The following is a 21214-nucleotide window of genomic DNA, read 5'->3' as shown; positions in this document are numbered from 1 at the left end:
TATTTTATGAAGCATACCTCATCAGTGATGGCAGAAAGGTGCTATACTCTAGCTCCATGAGCATGCCACAGTGTAGGTAACGATGACGTTACAAAGCTCAGTAGCTAGCTTGTTCATTTTCTTGTGCAAGTCCACTTAGACACATGCTATTTGTCTTGGTACTCGAACTGAGATAGTAATGTAAGATGTTAGTTGCATTGAGTATGATATTGATGTGCTCTGCAGTTTTTGTTTCTGAGTAGTCAGAGTTATGATGTGAGTGTTGGGGTTGCATGTTGTGAACAGACCAGCCATGGCCTGTATATTCAGTTGAGGACATGGGTTGTTCCTTTAAAGTGACACACTCCTAAAACACTGGAATTTTTCTGGTAAGCTAAAAAAGTATGTTACTTGTACATTTTTTCCTGTACCCACCACTATACAACTAGGAGCATTTGTATAGGGGGATAATTATGTAAGGCATTTTAAAGATACCTGTTGCCAAAAGGCCAGATAGATGTATTGAGTGAGTCCCATTAAATTTTAAGGCATTTTCAAACTCAAACTTCAAGCATTTGCTGCTGCAGCAAAGAAAGTTTCAGTTAATTATTGCTGAATTTGTTTTGGAGTTTATCTCTTTTGCTTTTTAGGTTTAATGTGCCTCATGATGATAGTTTTAAATGTAAAGAAGCTGGAATTAAACACCAATATCATGTGATGGCTCCAACTTTAAATTATCATACAAGTCCATGGACCTGGTCAAAATGCAGTCAAAAATACATCACTGAATTTCTTGAGTAAGTATCAATATAATGCTATGGTTTGGAGTGGAGTTTTTTGTGTGTTTTGTTTTTGGTTTTTTTTTTTTGTTTTTGTTTTTTTTTTGTTTTTGTTTTTGTTTTTGTTTTTTACCAATTTCATTTATTTCTGAGAAGTATTTAAAGATATTGCTTAAATATAGTTTTTGCCCTGTTCTTTGGTTTAACCACTGACTTGCAGGGCCTCAGTCTTCCAGAAAAATACATGTATTTAACTTTTTTTGTGAATGATAACCATTAAAGTTGCACTGAACATATAAAGCTTAGAAAATTTTTTAAATGTAGTGGTACTTTTTATTGAAAATACCTTTAGGATTATTTTAGTAGGTTAGAATAGGCACCCTTTATTTTCTAAAGTTTTTATGTTAAAAATAAGTGATGGGTATAATTTAGGTATTTTTTCCTTTTTTAAAAAATGAGAAAAATCCCACTTAATTTTGTTTGATGGATCTAAATGCAAAATACAAAAAAGCAAAATCAAGTGACCTGGTACATTTCTTTATTCATTAATTCATTTAAAGTCATTCTACAGGCAAGTAGGCATGCAAAACCATAACTCCACTGTAAAATGTTGTGTGAATAGTGAGAAGGTTCCCAATGAGTTGAGTGATTTATTCACATTTTGTTCCTGTTTTACAACAGTACTGGTTATGGTGAATGCCTCCTTGACAAACCTAGTGAAGAAACATACCATCTCTCCTCTCAGCTGCCTGGGTCAATGTATGATGTCAACAAGCAGTGTGAGCTTACATTTGGTATTGGGTCACAAGTATGCCCTTACCTGGTAAGTGAAAACCAAACAAAGTCATGCTTAATCTAGGCTAAAAAATTACTGAAACGTACTGGTTTTGGAATGATTTTATCCTGAAATAACTAAAATTTCAGGTTATATTGTTTTGAAGTGGAAGAGTTCAGTATACAGCACTGCAATTTCACATGTGAGAAATCTATAGCAGTAGAAAATAGGTTTAATTCATTTTGATTTCCACATCTATGAATGTGAGAATTCGTTTAAAATATCTAAAGCTGCATATACTAAAGTTTCCTGCAACAACTTAAAGGGATTTATTTCAGCACTTCCTGCAAATGTTTTCATCATATTTTACATTAGCAGGTCTTGCTTCTCTGCTTCTTTTAATGCTTTTTAGAAACTTATAACTTAAAAATAGACTATCTCAAACATTTCTTCTAAATGTTTGTTCCAAATTGTAGATTCCCTCTACTTTGTCAGAGTCCAAAAATATTTTCATGCCTGGCAGTTTCGTATACAAAACTGAGATGCGGAGAGAAAACTCAAACAGATTAGTACTGAAACTTAAGTTGTATTTTCAAAACTTAATGTGGCTGTTGCAATATAAACACAAATATAACACTTTATTCACTGCTGACAAGATTTCAGGTAGAGTTAGATTTTGGAGCAACTTGTAAAATTCCTCTACCAGCATTGTATGTCTTGTTGGAGGTGTTTAAAGAGGAGCATTTAAGCTCAAATTCAGACTGAATTGAGTGGAGCTTTTTGGTGAGGTAAAATGTTGTATAAGAGGGGTCAGGCTTTGTGACAATATTAAAGGAAAGGAAAAGGGGATTTCAAACACCTGAAGATGGTGTTACTGAAAACTAATTTATAAATTTGTTTAATCTGTAAGGGTTATTTGTCTATTAAGAGTCTTTTAGCAATTTGAAAATGAGGCTTTCTGCTTAATTTTCTAGACACTACATTTAACTCCTGTTAAATTCACTTAGGGTCTTCTTCTGGGGGATTCAATGGAAGCTGTTGTGTGTAGTATTACCCATAACCTCTTAGACTTTTAAATAAAATTTTCTACTGAAGTAGAAAATGAAGTTATCTATTAATCTGATGGGATCAATTTCAGAAATTCCACATTCCTGCTTGGCCTTAAGCAAAATCTGTTTTGGTCCTGTGGAGTTTTATCTGTGAAAAAATGGTAGTACAATAGCAAACCCTAAGCCTGCATGGTGTGAGAAAATAAAAATAACACAATCAATAAAACAATAAAATAATCACAACTAATGTCTAAAATGGTATTGCTGGTGCAAAAAAAGTAACCTGGTTTTCTTTTTAGAAACAATGCAAACGCTTATGGTGCACAAGCACAGAAGGTGTTCACAAGGGTTGTCGTACTCAGCACATGCCTTTGGCTGATGGAACAGCTTGTGGTGTAGGCATGGTAAGCCTTGTTTTGTTTCTCAGTACTTGAAATTTCGGATGTAGGTAAGAAAGATGAGTGCTTGCTGTGTGGCAATACTGTGCCTATAGACTTCTGATGGTGTGAAAATTGTCTACCTGACTTTACATGCAGTTTCTCTTAGTTCTGTAATCTTGTGACATAAAAACCTCCGGTTTGTCTGTTCAGAGTAATTATGAAAGTTTACAGATGCCACACTGGTTGAAAATAGGTGAAAGAAGTCAGGGGAAAGTTGACATCTTTCCTTCTGTTTGAAATGTTCAGCATGCATAAGTTGTTTTTTTCTTGATTGGTAGTGTCCTAAGTAAAATTATCTGAAATATGACATCCTTAAACTGTGTTTCCCCCAATTCATCTTGTAGAGGTTGTTTATTGAACTAGCACAAATTAAATATGAATCACTTAGGTACAGGTGTATGCTTTTTGAAAGAGGGAGTCTTTGGATTAGAATCTGATCTCAGATATTTGTATCTGCACTGTATCTGTTTCAGAGAAAATATGAAAACGTGTCAATAGCTCTTCACCTGCTCCAGGAAGTGCCTTAAGCACACATAACTTGGATTCATTTTCTGTCTTTCCTATTGTAACCTAATTCAGGATACTTGGGTCTGTTCAGTGCTAGAAACAGGAGCTCTCTTCTCATTTATACCCCAATGTGTAAGACTACCTGGCTGCTTGAAGTGCAGATTAAATGCTTTGTCAGATTAAAAAAAAAGAAGTGGAAACTGTGTTTCCTGTATTCTGCTCATTGGTTTATTTGGTAAGGAGTTTTTAGGTGATAAGGGTGCCACTCACTGCTTCTTCATTTGCAAGTGTTTGAATGCTGATCCTGATCTGTAAAATTGGACAATATATCCTTCCTTGGGATGTCCATAAGGGTCATGACTATCTTATTAGTAGATATAGTCAAGGCACTTACAGAACCTCGGTAGAAACAGAAGCAATGGTGGAGGCTAGGTGTATGCAGTTTCCAATGAAGATTTGAGGCTTTTAGTTTTGGATTTGTATGTGGTTTGGGAAGTGGATAAAAATAAGGTGCTTAAGTTCTTTACCGGTCTAGTATTTGTCTTCTTCATGTCTTACTTCACCACCAGCAAACAGAAGTGTTTTCTTATTTGTCAGGGTATTGTGAGAATAAATATTTTTGAGATTTTACATGGTAAGGTATGACAATGATTTTCTTAAGTGTGGGTGGTTTATTATTGAGCTACTTTTATATAGTAGTGTGCTTCAGAGGCTTCAGGGGGCAATGTGGGAGTAATGTTAATTTTTTAAAATAATTGTATATATTCAAAAATGATTAAAAGCTCTAATTTCATTTCCTTGTATAATGGGCAGCTACATTTCACTCAGTTATTTCTAATTTTTCCCCAATAACTTTTAATCTTAAAAGATTCTATGTTTGGAAAGACAATATTAATGAGGAATTTGAAAAGAGTGTCTTAATGGAAACAAATATAGTAGGTAAACTGTTTCAAATGGCTTCTTTCTGTTTTGCAAGATTAGAAAAAGTTACTTGAAGGCTGTAGTGGAAGCTTTGCTTGATTGTAGCCTATGCATGCCGTTGATGTTAAAATGTTTAACCCATTTTTCAATCAGTCACTCATCAGAAAGGAAGTTCAACTTTTATGTAAACTTCATTTGTAATCTTCAGTTAAATTGACTCTAATTTGCCAACATCAGAGAATTTCTTCTATAGAAGAATACAAAAACCTTTTTTATGTAATTAGCGGAGTGGAACCATTTTTCTCTAGGAAGTAAAGAGCTAATTACAGTCATTACCTCTGAAAGATGTAAGAAAGAACAGCAATTAATTAATCTGACAAATTGTCATCTGTTCCTGACTAAGGGACAGCTCTTCTCAAGCTCAGACTGCAAGTCGCTGCTGATGTTAATGGGCATAAGAGATGGTGACTATTAATTGTAATTAATATTTTCCAGCAAGCGAAAGTTGATTTATTTTTGGCATTTACAACATTATTGCTGTGATGGATGCAGAAAAGATCCATTTAAGACATTTGTTATTTTAGAATCAACTTTTTAAGCTCAGATTTCAAACATCATGTATTGTATTATTGGATCTTGCTCTATGGACTGCTCTAACAGTTGGATTTAGTGAAGCATATCTGAGTCAAAAAAAACCCACCACCAAAGAAGAAAAATTGTTGAAAACACCTCTCTTCCAGGAGTGGCATTCTCAGAAAAAGTCTTTATTGATATGAAAATAACAGCAAAAATACCCAGTAAAGCATGAGTGGTTTATTACTGTTTTTTTGAGGCACTCCAAAAGATTGCACTCTGATCCTTCCTGGATTCCTGAGGAGTATAGAAATATGCCCATATTCTTTTGATTCCTTGAGCATTGGAATGGAGAGGTAGGACGTAGCTATATGATTCTGACCCAAGCTTTTCAGTGTCCTGGGGATATCCAGTGTTCTGCATAATGGCAGTTTGCTACTTGAACACTGAAAAAAAACTAACTGTCACTGAAGTTTGGAAAAATCTCTTTAACAACAAGAAGGAATTCACATGATACAAGTAACAGTTGGATTGGAAAGAATGTGCCTTTCTGTGTTTTAGAGACATGTTAATCAATTCTATTCACTGTAGATATGTAATGGATATTGAGCTAGCAACTAAAAATATTCAGAATAGCAATCAAATAAATTAAGATTTCATCCTAGTCCTTTTGGCATAAAAGACAGGAATACAGGTACAACTGAGAATGGGGATGCAGAGCAACAAAGAATTGCTTTGAACAGTAAAAGAAATACCCTTCTAATTCTGAAGTATGTTTGCTATTCTTGACTGGTAGTTAGTACCCAGTAATGATTATTATTAAGAATTTTGCATAGCTTGACATAGCATTCATGACTACTTCATCAATGTAATACATGAATATATTGAATCTGAAAGAATAAATAATTTTATGTGTATATATATGTAAAGTAAGTATAAAAATCAGATGGATTTTATCAGAGTTGGGATAGGGGAATATGTTCACCATCTGGAAAACAGCAGCAGATTTTTTGAACTGTAAGAACAGAGTAAAGTATGGGCTCAAGTGATAAATTTTTTCTGTAAACTGGGATTTCTGTGAAATATTTTTCTATGAGCTATAATTTCAGAAAATTAGAAGTTTCAAGGGAGAAAAAAAGAATGCAGTTTTTTTGCAAGAAAAAGTTGAAAACATTGAAAAAACTTAAATAGTGTGGGTTTTGTAGATAATGTCATTTGAGTAATAAATGTAGACTTGTCTGAGATGAAGACCTGAGATGCTGTGGTGACACCTTCAGTTTGACGTCTTTCCAAGCTCCATTTCTTCTGCCTTGTATGCTCATTTTATTAACTGCTCTGGTTTAGCTCCTTTTATGTACCTTAGGGTCCCACTTCTCATCTTGGTGGGCTGTGTGGGAAGTGCTTGATTTCAGACGAGCTCTAGTCCTGTTCTGCGTGCATCCACCCCTCTCCTTCATTCAGTCAAAGTTGAGCATAGCCTGTCAAGTAACGCTTTAATAATTTCTTTCAAGGTTTCTTTCCTGGAAATTTAGAAGTTTGGTTGGAGATAAGTTGAAAGATGTCAAAATCAATTTATCAAGTCATAGGTTAATCCATAGGAAAGACTCCAAGTGCTTATTATAAGGAGGTTATTAATAAAAAACAAGTTTGGGTACCCATAGGTTTACTGATTCCAAATTTGAAGCATTTCTACGTTTTTCGACAGAAAACCAACTGTTGATCTTGACTAGAGCACCCTCGCCACTTTCTTCAATTGGTATGTTTGGAATTATGTGTCATACCCACTTTACATGACACATACGCTGTATTTGCCATAAGAATGTAGAAAAAATTGTTAGCAATTATATTTAAGTTTATGAAAGCTCTGTGTATCATAGTATTCTCAGTGAAGCAATGATTCAAGTGAACACAGAGGAACATCTGGAACATGTCTGGTGCAGGAGTTTTCTACCATGACTTCATCATGTTGCTTCTGTAGGAATGCAGCCGAATAATAGCTGAGACAAGTTTGTTGAATAAGCTATTAAAATCCCAGATGTAAGCATATGCTTTGCATTTTTATGGATCAAAATTGTACTGTTGAGGCTATAAAATTTTGTTTAAAAACTCTTTTCTTGAAATCTGCCTTCAAGTTATTGTAAATGTTTTTCTGGACGGACAAAGAGCCTAAATGCTAGATCACTGTCTATATTAGAATGCAGTGTTCATTTTGTGAAGGAGGATTTAGACTCTTCAGCCTATAGTGGAAAAAATTATTTCATAAGATGGTAAGGACAGTTCTTGGAAAGGCAAGTTCTTAATGTTCCTTATTATGGATGGACTATGTAGAAAATCTACCATTGATTGCTAGGGATTTGACATTAGGTACTAGACTGATCCATACACTATATTTCCTGCAGGGAAAGATGGGATGAGCCACTCCCTCTCAATACAACTAGCGGAATCCCTCCTGACAACAAACCTAATTAATGGACAATCTAATCCTGAGTCTGCAAACAGGCATCTAAAATAAAGAATTCTCTCTATTATGTATGAGGACTGACCCCATGTATTCAGTCCTGGCCAGTGTCTTGTCTCCAGATGAGGGCAGTCTTTGATGCCTCAGAGGGTGTTTGAAGTCAAGGACAAAACTGACACGTTTCCCACACAGAAGTCAGCAGGATATGTAATGCTGAAATTATAGTATCTCCTAAATATTCTATTTTAGTATGTAAACTATTCCACTGTGTTGTGATCAAATATACTACTTGGGATTTTCTAAAGGATACAAGTGAATTAGAATTCCAACTGCTGTAAGTCATCAATAGGATTACTCCTGGTAGTTCCTGTGAGTTCTTTGGGAAAAGTCACACATGCACCCATCATAAGATTCTCATTTATACTTTTTAGTCATGTACTTTTTCAATAATCACTGAAGTGGAAACATATATGCAGTCAGGAACAAGGATAGTAAATACTTAGAAGCAAGAGGTTGATGCTTCTGGGGAAAAAAAGGATAATTACTTTCTATAAACAGTAAAAGTGTACAATTACAGTGTGGTAAAGTCTCATAACTGGCATGACCACAACAAAATAGTCTTGCAGTCTTTGTCTTCTTAATAATGTAAATCCCAGCAGATGAAATGAAAATTCCTCCTTTATGTAATTTTTTAGTGGAAATAGGTAATTCTTCACTGAGAATGAGATGTAAAGTAACATAATAGGCATTGCAATGTAGTATCTTGCTCTAAGAATTATTATTTCTTTACTATTCTTTTATAAAAATTTAACCATTAATTCCATTTTAATGTTAATAGCTTTGTTAAATTAGTAGTAAATTTAAAAATGCATAAAATGTTAATAAATTAAAATATTTTACACCTTCTGTTATAGGTATGAAATTCTAGGTTCAAGTATGAATCTATAGCATCATCTTGCTTTACATGATCAAGGTCTTACATGCTTGTCTGCTTTTCCCAAACAATCCCACTAGATAGTTAGCTTTTGAGATGTTCAAAACACCCTGATTTCCTTGGTGGTTTCTTTTAACTTTTCACTTTTTGTGTCAGTATGAATTCAAAATTAAAGTGAAAAATCTTGTATATAAGAGACAGTTGTAAACCTGTTTTGAACTTTATGCATGAAAATGTATCAGGAATTCAAGATCTTTTAGAGATATTTGAATAAAGTGACAAGACAGATAAGTATTCAATATCCAGTAGATTTCCTAGCTATCAAAGTACTCTTGATAGCATTTATTAAAACAAGACTACTGGGGAAGTTGTCTAAAAGGAAATGGAACATTTTAGAAAATATCTAGATTCAGATAAGAGTAGTGAATGCTTAAATTTTATTCTTTTTCTGCCCTAAAATAGACAGTAACCTGTTTGCCTGAGTTACAAATTTTATTTTGTTTGTCGACTGTGCAGCACTGCCGCCATGGAATTTGTGTGAGCAAAGAAATGGAGCTGCGCCCTGTAGATGGAGAATGGGGACCATGGGGACCTTATAGCTCGTGTTCAAGAACTTGTGGAGGTGGAATCAAGAGCACCACCAGGCTGTGTAATCGACCAGAGTGTGTTTTTTTATTGTGTTTCACATTTTTTATTATGTTTTAATGTGTTTTACATTGTCATAATGAAGGTATTAAAAAATTATGCGTTGCCTCAAAATAAAATAGAGGTATTGTGGGCTGTGCAAATCAGTTTGAAGCACCAGCAAAAAATGCTTGTTTCAGCCGTGTTTGGAAAGAGATAAGTTCAAAGACTTTATTATGCAGAGGACCTTTAGATTACTCATGTCTTTCTGCAATATTATCCATTCGTGCAGATGTTTCTAAAAAATTAGTTTGACGGGGTCTTTTTTCCTAGGTTTACTCTAACTGTTGAAGTTTCTTTAAACATAAGATGCTTTTTTTGCAGTAAGAACTGCAAAAATAAATACATGTATTCCCTACTAATCTGTTTAGTGAAACACTTGATTTGCTTTGATTTAAGGCTTTTCCACAATATCACCACCAGTAACAACCCACAAGGAGCAGTGGTTATAACAGAGGCATTTAAAACTTCCCTTTATAATTAGAAAATTACATTGACTGGATAATTCCATGTGGATTTTTGGTCTCTGTAATAAAAGTCAAGGAGAACTTTACCCATAACTCGTCCAGAAGCAGAACTACAGCTGGTGCCTGAGTAATCTCAGTGTTTCTCTAGGAAGTCATGTCAGCTTGATGTTATCAGTAGGGTAAATGAAATTCAATCAAATGGCCCAGGTTATTTTATTTTCTCTGATGAGTAAGAGGCAGTAGACTAGATTGCCATTAGATAATGCCTCTTTCAGTCTCTACTGATTGATAGTATCAATTTTTAGTTGATTTAATCTTTTTGTCTTCCCCAAGAACATACAAATTCTGAATTATTTTGTGTCAAGGTTTATAACTGTTAAAATGTATTTTAGACTTTACAGTAAATGAGGTGTTTTCCGCAATTTCCCTTTTTTATTCTTTTGATCCCCAAAGTGAAACCAATATTAAGAGTACAGAAGAGACTGTGCCAGCTCCTAATTGTCATCTTTCTCTGTCACTCTGTAAAGTAATAATTTCAAATTACAGAGGGAGGTGCTGCTTGTGTAGAAATATGACTCTAATCTCAGCTAAATTGAAAAAAGCATTACAATTATTAATGCTTTTACTCAGGGTAAATAGTTATAGCTGTAGGAGAAGTAAAAGTAATAATGCATTAATAAACATCCGCAGTGAGATTACCACCTCAGCAACAGTATTTTACAAGGATTGAGTTTATTTTGGGCATAATTGAATGCACAGTAGAAGCTGAGCATGTGTAAATCAGTTACACAGCTGACAGAATGCTGTGTGAGATTTTCCTCTTTAGATTAGTGGCTGAGGCCACTTTTTGTATAAAACAGCAATTTTAGAAAATGAGTGTGTTTTACATTTACCTTTTTTTTAGACCAAGAAATGAAGGAAGGTACTGTGTTGGTCGCAGGATGAAATTTCGGTCATGTAATACTGATTCATGTCCAAAAGGCAAAAAGGATTTTCGGGAGCAACAGTGCTCTGAATTTGATGGCAAACACTTCAATATCAATGGTCTTACCTCTGCTGTTCGCTGGCTTCCAAAATACAGTGGTAGTAAGTAATCACACATCTTTTCAGTTAACACAATAAAAATGTTACTTTATTTAAACTTTTAAAACAGACAAGAAACCTCTTGGATTTTCTTTCCAGTTTCTATGAAAGATCGCTGTAAACTTTTTTGCCGAGTTTCTGGAACAACTTCCTACTATCAGCTGAAGGACAGAGTTGCTGATGGTACTCCCTGTGGAGCAGAAACCAATGACCTTTGTGTTCAAGGCTTATGCAGGGTATTTAAATCTAAACTTATTAATTATTAAAATCAATTTTAACAGGTGATAAAGTAGATTTTAAATATTAATACAAATCAACATTATACTGAAAATATGGTGTTCTGAGTTCACTTAAGCTAATCTTATTACCTATCAAATTAAAGATCTGGAAACGGAAGCAATTAAGTTAAAAACATATCATTGAATCTGAAGACCCACAGTCTTGCCTCATTAAGCCTCACATGTGGAAGAGTAAATATTGTTCAAGTGAGCAGTGAGAAACCGATCCAAAATTAGGATAAAGGGAGGAAAGAAGCATGCTGTGTCATTACTAGCATTTTTTTTTCTGCTACCAAAGAAGTAAATAGTCAATAGAAAATCCAAGGGTAAATGGTTTATGTAATTATTATTTTACTGTAAAATCAGGAGGAACTGACCCTTAAATCAGTTCAGTACTCTGCTTAATAGCAGCTATGGCATTGCCACAAGATTTTGTTGGGAGAAGCAAGGTGCCCTATTTTAACAATTCAAGACTTTTTTATTGAGCCTTGTTGAGGTTTTGCTGATTGCAGTGAAACTGAGCAAATTCAAAATGAGGAGAAAATATAACTTTTTTTTTTTTTATGGTTGAATAAAGAGGAAGTGCCAGAGAATTGTCCTGTTTATCATAATTCAAAAAAACCCATGAAGTTTAAGTAAAGATACATAAACAAAAACTGTGCTTATGTTAGTTTAACCAACACAGTCTGTGTTTTATCCTGTGCTTCTTTTCAGTAATGACAGAGTTTAAATGAATTGATGACCATGTATATATACATACTGCTTTTAGACTTCCAAGACTTCTAATGTAAATATAAATTAAAATTTATAAATTATGTTGATTTTTTAATACAAAATCTTTATGTGCTGTTATACATTCTTATGCAGATCTTGACATACAGAGTCTGTTGGGATTGCACCATTCTATTTTGTCCTTACATTGCAGAATCCAAAACCATTGATGGCTTTTAATGGATTGCCAAGGAAGACTAAATATATATACAATGAACAACAATATTATGGGGTAGTGGGAAGCTTATATTACTTATTTTCATTGTTTTCCATTGGGCTGAGTGACACTGGGCCTTTTTATTTTTATCATTATCTTTAGCAAGCAGGCTGTGATCATGTTTTGAATTCAAAGGCAAGGAGAGACAAATGTGGAATCTGTGGTGGTGATAATTCTTCATGTAAGACACTTGCAGGTACTTTCAACAGTGCTCATTATGGTATGTTTCTTTTGCCTTTTTTTTAATCTTAATGGACACTTCACTATGGCTTAGAAATTATTCTTTACATTTAAGGAAGCAGAAATTATTGTTTACATTTAAGGATTTCAGTGTATGTTCTTTAGGGCCTCTGTCAACAAAAATATCTTTGATTTTCAGTGACATTTCATCTCAAGGATACAGAGGCAAGCCCTATGACATACTAACTCATTCTAGTGAAAAAAAAATCAATCTCCTCAAAAGTCAAAGCCAAAAATAAAAGAAATTATGAGAGTAAAAGTACTTTAAAAGCATGAATGCTTCCTGCTTTGTACTTTGCATTCTCCTGTCTGAAACTTTGCAGCTGAAGAACATATCCCAATGTTTCATTTTGGTTGTGTAAAGAGATAGAAAGAAGTTTGTGTTGTGAGCAGCTGATGAAGTTCCTTTTCTACTAGAGTGAAAAATTCAGCCTATGAAATGTGACCCTCCTCCTTCCAGAGAACAGGGGTAACAATATTTATGTTTTTCCTCCTCATTGACAAGTGAGAAATGAGAAAGTTTTGAATAACCCTGGTATTTCTTATCGATTTGATTTAGTTTCTCTACAAGAGCTACTGTTAGTTCTTCTATATGTAGTCTTTTCTGTGAAGCATGGAGACACTACTGTGTGTGTGTAGCAGTGCAGTTAGGTAGTTTAGAGCATAGAACATAAGGACAGCAGTCTCCAGATTAATATCAGCCTTGAGGCTCCTTCATACACTTCACTGGTTGAAAGAGACCACAGGTGAAGTGAAAATGATACCTGGAGAGTTGCCAAATAGGATTTTCATAGAACAAAGGGATTGCTGCTGAAGAGGGAAGTATGCCAAGTATCCTGTTAGATTTTCTTTTCCCCTGGCAGAAGGCACAGACGCATCGAAAATTACCAAAAAATTTATACAACTACCCTTCCCATACAAAAACTTGTATTTTTTCTTGTGTCTGTTCTAAGTTGCTTATAGATAGCACATGAATTTTGTCACACTCACATTTGTTACAAGTCAAGTGACCATTATGTGAAACTGCCATTGTGCAAATAAAGTCAAGACTGTCACTCTGATTTAATGACTTCCCATTGTCACAGACTTATTTGCTTCAAATTGAAGTTGAAGGGGAAAAAAGCCCCCATGTTTTGGGATGAGGAAAGTTGTTGTTATTTGGTTTTCTAGTTAGTAGAATGTTTTAAATTATGTTCAAATTCTTGAATTATAGCATGTAAGAGAGAATACTGAGTTATACCAATGAACAGTATGCTGAACATTTGGGATTATCATGGGGTGTGCTCAAGTTGGAATACAGCCATGCAAACAATAAATTGTATTTAGCTGATAACTAAAGCTCTCATGTCCATGGGAGGTCTAAGACATCCCTAGGCTAATGACTGAAGGTATTGTCTGAGGAAATAAAATTTTCCAAAAAAAATTCTGAATTAGGATCACAAGCTAAGTATGCTGATGTGCACTTGATCTTTTTCTTTTAAGTTCATTTGGTTCCCTTTCAAACTGAAATGAGCCATTTTACTAAGGCAGAACTTGGAATTGATAATAGCAGCCCGTGGTGTGTGCTTATAGTCATCCAGTTATGATGTTGTCAGTAACTGTGTAAACAGTAGTAAAGAAATAATCCAAAATTCATTACAGCAAAATAGTAATTCACTTGGCTTCCATTTTAGGAGATGGTAATCTAATTATGTACACATTATTACTATGTTGGTTATTATTATTGCATCAAATTAGAGTATCTGAGCCTTTCCTGGACAATGGTCATTCTCAGCATCCTGGTGTGTGATTTCTTCTCTTTGTGTATCCTTGACAACATACCATGCAGTTTTAATTATAGTTTCCTCCTGTATTTTTTCTTCTTTCATTCTATTACCACAAAGTCTTGAGTGTGTGAGATGAGGGGCTTTTTTAACTGTGTTTTGGTTTTCTTCCCGGTATGTTGAAAGATTGACCAAACTGCGTATTTATCCAGAGCATGCATTTTGTCAATTTGCAATTGCAGTGCTGCCCCCAGCTGGTAAATGTGATGGACGTGTAATTCGATTAAATCTTCATTTAAATGAATGGCATAGTTTTAATAGATTAAAAACACTTGGAAGTTAATGAATTATTAAATTTGGCATGGCTTAGCCCCAGCTGGAACCACAAAGCCAGTCACTCACACACTACCTCCCAGTGGGATGAGAGAAAGAACAGGAAGAATACAAGTGAGAAAATTCAGATGGTTCAGATAAACACAGTTTAATAGGTAAAGCAAAAGCCATGCACACAAAGCAAAGCAAGAATTGGTTCACCACTTCCCATGGGCAGGCAGGTGTCCAGCCAGGAAAGCACGTCTCTGTCATGCAAAACAGTGACTTGGGAAGACAAATGCCATCACTCTGAACATTCCCCCCTTCCTTCTTCTCCTAGTTTTATGTGCCCAGCATGATGCCATATGGTCTGGGATATCCCTATGGTCAGATGGTGTCCATCTGTATGCCCTCACAACTCCTTGTGCCTCCTCGTTGTTGGAGTGGGGTGAGAGGCAGAAAAGGCCTTGACTCTGTAAGCTCTGCTCAGCAATAACCAGAACATCCCTGAATTATCAACATTTTCCAGCACAAATCCAAAACACAGCCTCTACCAGCTACTGTGAAGAAAACTATTGCAGTCAAACCTAGTACAAAATGAAAAGGATATTGCCATTTAAATTTTTACCCACAGAGGTGCATCAACTAAAGCCACAGTAATATTGTAATCACAGTGAAATAAGTGAAAAAATTGCCAAAATTTTTATTAATACCTCAGATTACATGTTTGTATTTGTTAGTTGTTTCCGATGTTTGCTGTACTCAGTTTCTCTCAGCCATAAGTATTTTGAATTCATGGTTAGCATCTCTGAGAAACATGTTTGGATTTTTTACCCTAGATTTATGTGCAGCATGATTTTTTAAAAGTAGATCTTGATGCAACATTGTTTTGTTACGTGGTGGAAAGGCTACCATAATATTACTTGGAGATAACAAGAAATAGTTACTCATTTGTGAAGCATTTGTATTTTGAAGGGAGTGCACTCAGTATTTTAGGCAGAAGAAGGTGAATCAAGCATGGCTAGTTTAACAGCTGTATCTGCCTATGCATATGGCCTGCAACACTGCAATATTTTAGTATTTAATACTCATTCTTTAGTGGGCTGTCGTGGAATACTCTTGGAGAGAAAAGCTATCTCAATCATGTAAAGAGGGAATGGAGATATCTCCTGTTAGCTGACTTTCACAGATTTCTGTAAAATTTTTAATCTGCTTTTCACAGATTTCTGTAAAAGCAGTCTCAGTGTTTCCTGAGTCCCTCTTGATATACATGACTGCTTTCTAGAGTTGTTCTGCTCTGTAGGGATTTTTCTGAGTAGATTGGACTTATGTTAGTGGTGAAGAATTGCATTCACATATCTGAACAGAGAACCTAACACTTCCTAACACGTGTAGGCATTCAGTATTGGTTGTCTCTGGTGCAGTGTAGGGTTTTGTGAATGAAAATGTATTTTCATATTTACTAATACTTGGCTATTTTTGTATGTAATTAATTTGCAGGTTACAATTTTGTAGTAAATATTCCCAAAGGAGCAACAAACATTGATATTCGACAGCACAGCTACTCAGGGAAACCAGAGGATGACAACTACCTTGGTAAAAGCCTCCTGTGTACAATATTGATGGATAGGTTTTGTGCTTTTGACAGAGATCTGCTCTGGATGTATATTATGAGAAATCTGATAAAGACATTGGAGAAAATACCTAATTGTTTTTTATATTCATTGGCCTGGGTCTGTCTGGAAATCAGTAAGATGTTAAGGTTTCTAGTTCTTAGATGAGTGTGTTCATTCATCAGACAGTAAGAATTATAGCACTCTGCATAATTTTGTCAATTCTTTACTTTGTTGCCACAATGTTAATTGAAATGCCACAAGTGAGCTCAGGAATAATGCAGGTATTTGTTGTTTTAAATCTTGGAAACATTTACTTTGTTTATGAACAAAACAGTCTGACCATCAGCAAACGTACCATATTTCTTACTTACCAGTTGTCTCAAATTTCTCTTTTTCTATTATGTCTGGGACATAAAGAGTATAAAGGTTGTCACATGCTGATAGATTTGCAAGTGTGTGTAAGCAACAAAGAACTCATAAGTAGGTTCTACCAAAGATCTTGGTTGTTCTATTTCACAGTAGTCACATTGTATCTGAAGTGCCTGAAAAAATGTTGAAGCTTATTTGCTTCCTGTCTCTTCTTCCTTTGTCATCCTAGCCAACAAACTGAAGAATTCTCAAAATGTTTTCCTTGTCACTTGCTGCCCAGAAGCAACCTTTGCCCCCTGCCATTAGCTTCCATTTCAAATGTAGTAATGTGCCTGAATAGCATCTTGTACTACAGATTTTACTTTATTTTAAAAATGTTTAACTTGTCATTAATCTTTATTATTGCAAATGGGTCATTGTATTAAATTACTATCACAAATGCTTAATAATTTATTTCCAGTTTACTTTTAAAGCCCACTTCTCTAGAAGCAGCTGTAGCGAATACAAGGATTTGGGCTGTAGAATAGGGCAGAAATACCAATAATTATTTTTTCCTTCTTCAGTAGCAGAACCTAGCAAATTTAAAAGTTAGGGCTGCAGTCAGCTATTCAGAAGAACAAATATTATTTAAGTACTATAATGCAGAGAAAATGCATAACTTAGAAAATCCCTGACCACTTCTCAGGTGAAAGGTACTGATTATTAGGGTTGAATTCATTAATTTGAACTGTTTGATACCATTTTACATTGACTACAATAAAGCCACGTGTTGGTGAGATTTTATTGATAGAACCTTTTAACTAAATAGATGTCCAATATTTTATTTCACTTGCAGCTTTATCAGATGCCCATGGAAATTTTATCTTGAATGGAAATTTTGTTGTAAGCATGTCAAAAAGAGAAATCAATATACAAGGAGCCATTTTCGAGTACAGTGGTTCAAACAATACCATAGAACGAATTAACAGCACTGATAAAGTTGAAGAAGAGCTAACCTTACAGGTGCATGTTTACTTTTCTCAGAAGTTTGAAAATTTCCTACATGATCATTATGTTCATAATTTTATGTTCAGATTCACTGAAAAACAGCTATTATTTTATCTCAATCAAGGTTTTGTGTGTAGGGAATTTATACAACCCTGATGTGCGTTATTCATTCAATGTCCCGATAGAAGATGGAAGTGATCTGTTTACATGGGATCCTTATGGACCCTGGCAAGATTGCAGCAGGATGTGCCAAGGTACTGTGAAGTATTTTTTTCACCAGAACCAAAGACCTGATGGGATTTAGGAAGGGACTCTTCTTAAGTTCTCTGACTTTTCACCATTACTTGTAAGGGAGAGACTTGTTACCCTCAGTAACCTTCAAGTTCACAGAGCCTTTAAGGACAGAACAGCTTCTGATTTTTTTTGGCTATTTTTACTACTTATGCAGTACAATTCTATATTCAAACCTACATTTGGAGACATAGGAGCAGTTTATTAAAAAACGGTTGGATCAAATCGAATATGTTCTTATAAAGTGGTATTGTATGTCTATTAATATTCATTAGGCTTCCATTATTAGGCTTCCATTATACCACTTCCAGGTGATCACTGATTTGTCTGGTGTCTTTCATACTCATTTATTTATCTTTTTTTGATTATCATTATCCCATCTAAATGGGACAATGCTGTTTAAAGATATATTTGACTATTTTAAGCTGTTATGCTCTAGGCCATTCCAGTATAAAAATAAAGCCACAGCATTTATGAAATGCTATATATAAAAGTGTATGTACACAGATTTTTGACAAATACTCTTCTTAGTGGGTGCTAAAAAAGCCTGAAAATATGTAATGATGAGATTCTTCTGATTGTATACATGCTCATGTCCTAGAGAAGCAGAACAGCAGTCAACTGAGGTATTTCTCCCAGAACTCCAGATCTTTTAGGTGATCAATTTTTCTGCTTCTTTAAGGGAAAGGATCACAATGTCTAAGTTAACATGTTGGTTTAGGAAATATGTTAATTAGCAGGACATACATGATGCGCTTGGAATACTTAGCCTGATGAGTAAATGGACTGTTGCACTTTTGTAGTTCTCTGGAAGTTGATATCCTGTGAGACCACTCTAGGACAGCTGGAAGGTGGAGAAGATGACTGGAAAAGGTTATTCTCCACCTGGAATATAGTGAGCTGCACAAAGGAGCGTGTTTGTGCAGAATCTGCTGTGTACAGCAATTTGTGTTAATGGGGCATCTCAGTTCCTAGCTGATGAATGGAACCCATAAGGCAGTCTTTCTAAGTTTAGCCCTTTATTTACTTCTTCTGATGCTTTTTGAAGGTATTCGAAGAAGAAGAATGACATGTATACGTAAAAGTGATCGTGTGGTAGTGTCTGATCAAAGATGTGAACTTATACCCACTGTACCAAGTGTCTTTGAGGAGTGTAATACAGAGTGTGAATTAAGGTAAAAAAGGTTCCTAACTGATGGAGTTATTGTGGTCTTAAATGGTTTTATTGATTGACATTGAAGCAACGTAATTCAGATTGCTTTATCCTCTGTCCCTTCATCCCTCTTTACCTTCCTCATCCTTCCCATCTCTCCTTGTTTTCCTTAAATCTGTTGGTGTAGTGGCTTTATACATGACATTTACACCTTCAACTCCATATAGAAGTAGGGTAGTTTTCTAATTTTTATTGGTAAAGTACAAGGTCTCTTGTTAGAATTGTGTATCTGTTCTATATATTCTGGCACAAAAACTTGTACTGCTGCATGAAATACATTTTCCACCAGAATTGTATCCACAACTGGAAATAATTTGAAACAGACTGGTGTTTTTGCATTCCAAGATAGCCCACACTGAAATATTCAGAGGATGAAGAGTTAGAATTATAGCTTACATTTTTCAAAGTCACCTAGGAGATTAGGATAAGAGATCCTTTAAATATAAAGAAGTTATTTTAAGCCTATAAGTCAAATTCTTTTATATTGCTTTCAAAATTCAGTCATGAGATAGAGTTTACAGTTTTATTTGTTCCCTAAAATGCGTATCTATATTTACATTATGATTCTTGGTACATTCTTTGAGTGCTGTAATTGCCATGGTCGTGTTTTTTAAAACACAGCTAGCTTTCTGTAACAGTTTGTCATTTTAGGTGGCACAGTGTTGGCAAAAGTGACTGTACATCAAAGTGTGGCCCAGGTCATCGGTCTGTTGAGATCCACTGCATGAAATACTCAATTGCAAGAGGACTCAGTGCTCCAGTGGAGGATAAGTACTGTGCTGATCAGCAGAAACCACCAGCCAGAGAGCCTTGCCATGGTGACTGTACATTAAGAAGTTGGCACTACACAGAATGGTCAGAGGTACAGATTTAAAACTTTATAATTGTACCATTACAGTTCTGGTTAGCATTCATACAAAATTTTTAATCCTCTAGATTTTTTTACTTTGATAACTAAGAGGAAACAATGTTTGATAAGTACAGATATGTAGAATCATCTGATACCACCCTTTATATTTCAGCAACTTCCTTGTATTTTTATAAGAGTGGGCAGCTTGTCTGCAGTTTGGTTTTGGATGTCAGCAGTGAAGATCTGGTAATTGAAGGTGTATATTTTATTTACTTAATAATTTAATTCTGTACTATTTTGGTTTTATTCTTCCTTAGAGCTTTATCTTGGAACTATTATATAAAGTGCTGAATTTATCTCAAATGAACATATTAGCATTCTGTGGATTAAATGCAGGACGCTTTTGTCTGGTGCAATCCTTAACGTCTTTTTACCTTTAAGACTGATAATGTATTTTGGCCTGGTTTTATTGTCTTGTTTCCTGTTTCATAACTATGCAGTGTTCCAGGAGCTGTGCAAGAGGTGTCAGAACCAGAGAAGCTTTTTGTATGAACAACTTGGGACGTCATCTTCCTGACAGAGAATGCCAGGAACTTCCAAGAGTTGTAACACAGAGCTGCAATGAATTCTTATGTCCAAGCTGGTCTGTTACTGACTGGAGTGAGGTAATGAAACTTTGTAAAACTTAAAGTACATTTGGTCCTGGTCATCAGTATTAAAATAAGCTGCATTAAGTGCTTAGGGGTTTTGTTCTATATTTTGGGCCACATGGTTATGAAAGTTCTTAAGTCCTATGATTTGTCTGATATACATCACACATCTATGACTGGCATGAGAACTTCTGTAAAACACTCCTAGAATTTATTTTCTCCTTAATTTTGTTACATTTAAATGAGGTTGTGAAGATATGTAAAGTAAATGTATTTGCAGTAATTTGCATACCTTCCTTTTTTATGAAGCAATGACAACTATACAGCCAACTGTTTAATAGAATTGTAATAATTTTATTATAGGTTAGATGGATATAAAAGAATTGTGGACAGTTTAAACATTTTTCCAGTGAAAGCTGTGATATATGCACTATTATTGTATTGGAAATAAATGATCTGCACATAGTTTTCATAATTTGCAGCTTTAGAATCTTAATAGTAATTTCTTTGTATTAGCTTTTGAATTGAACAGGAAATGAAAAGTTCATTAAAAAGTAGGGTTTTTTGGACTACTTACATTCATGGAATATTTTTGTTATTTATGTGATTTATTTATGAACAAGTTGCTAAAAGAAATTGAAGCCCTAATGCAGATTCATATCTCTGCAAACTGGTGTTTATAATAATTTTACAGTGCCCTGTGACATGTGGCAAAGGAATGAAGCATCGTCAAGTCTGGTGCCAACTTAATGACGAACAACTGAGAGATGATTTCTGTAACCCAAATGACAGACCAGAGTCAATAACACCATGTGAACTTCATCAATGTGCATCTTGGCAAGTAGGGCCTTGGGGATCAGTGAGTACATAAGGATTTCTGGCTTCTTGTTTTATAGCTCAGGCCATGAGCAATCACGAAACAATACCTTTTAAAAATTTTACTTGAATCTTACACATTTGTTTTAGTTGAATTGATTCACATATTTGTTTGCAGGGTCCTATTGGCTA

At 34.9% G+C, this 21214-nt stretch overlaps 1 protein-coding gene across 1 annotated transcript in view; it reads left to right on the top strand.

Moving 5' to 3' along the window:
* ADAMTS20 (ADAM metallopeptidase with thrombospondin type 1 motif 20) overlaps positions 1–21214 on the top strand; it is an 85551-nt gene that overhangs the window by 29532 nt on the left and 34805 nt on the right. The window contains 14 exon segments of the mRNA XM_036401473.1: positions 630–776; positions 1440–1581; positions 2882–2986; positions 8932–9077; positions 10471–10652; positions 10749–10885; positions 12018–12135; positions 15731–15826; positions 17051–17217; positions 17327–17456; positions 18542–18668; positions 19358–19568; positions 20057–20221; positions 20901–21065. Coding sequence (XP_036257366.1) covers positions 630–776; positions 1440–1581; positions 2882–2986; positions 8932–9077; positions 10471–10652; positions 10749–10885; positions 12018–12135; positions 15731–15826; positions 17051–17217; positions 17327–17456; positions 18542–18668; positions 19358–19568; positions 20057–20221; positions 20901–21065 — 2038 coding nt within the window.

Source organism: Molothrus ater, chromosome 5 (assembly GCF_012460135.2).
Source record: "Molothrus ater isolate BHLD 08-10-18 breed brown headed cowbird chromosome 5, BPBGC_Mater_1.1, whole genome shotgun sequence".
Taxonomy (NCBI): domain Eukaryota; kingdom Metazoa; phylum Chordata; class Aves; order Passeriformes; family Icteridae; genus Molothrus; species Molothrus ater.
The sequence above is the reverse complement of the archived record's forward strand: the minus strand, read 5'-3'. Positions and strand labels throughout refer to the sequence as shown.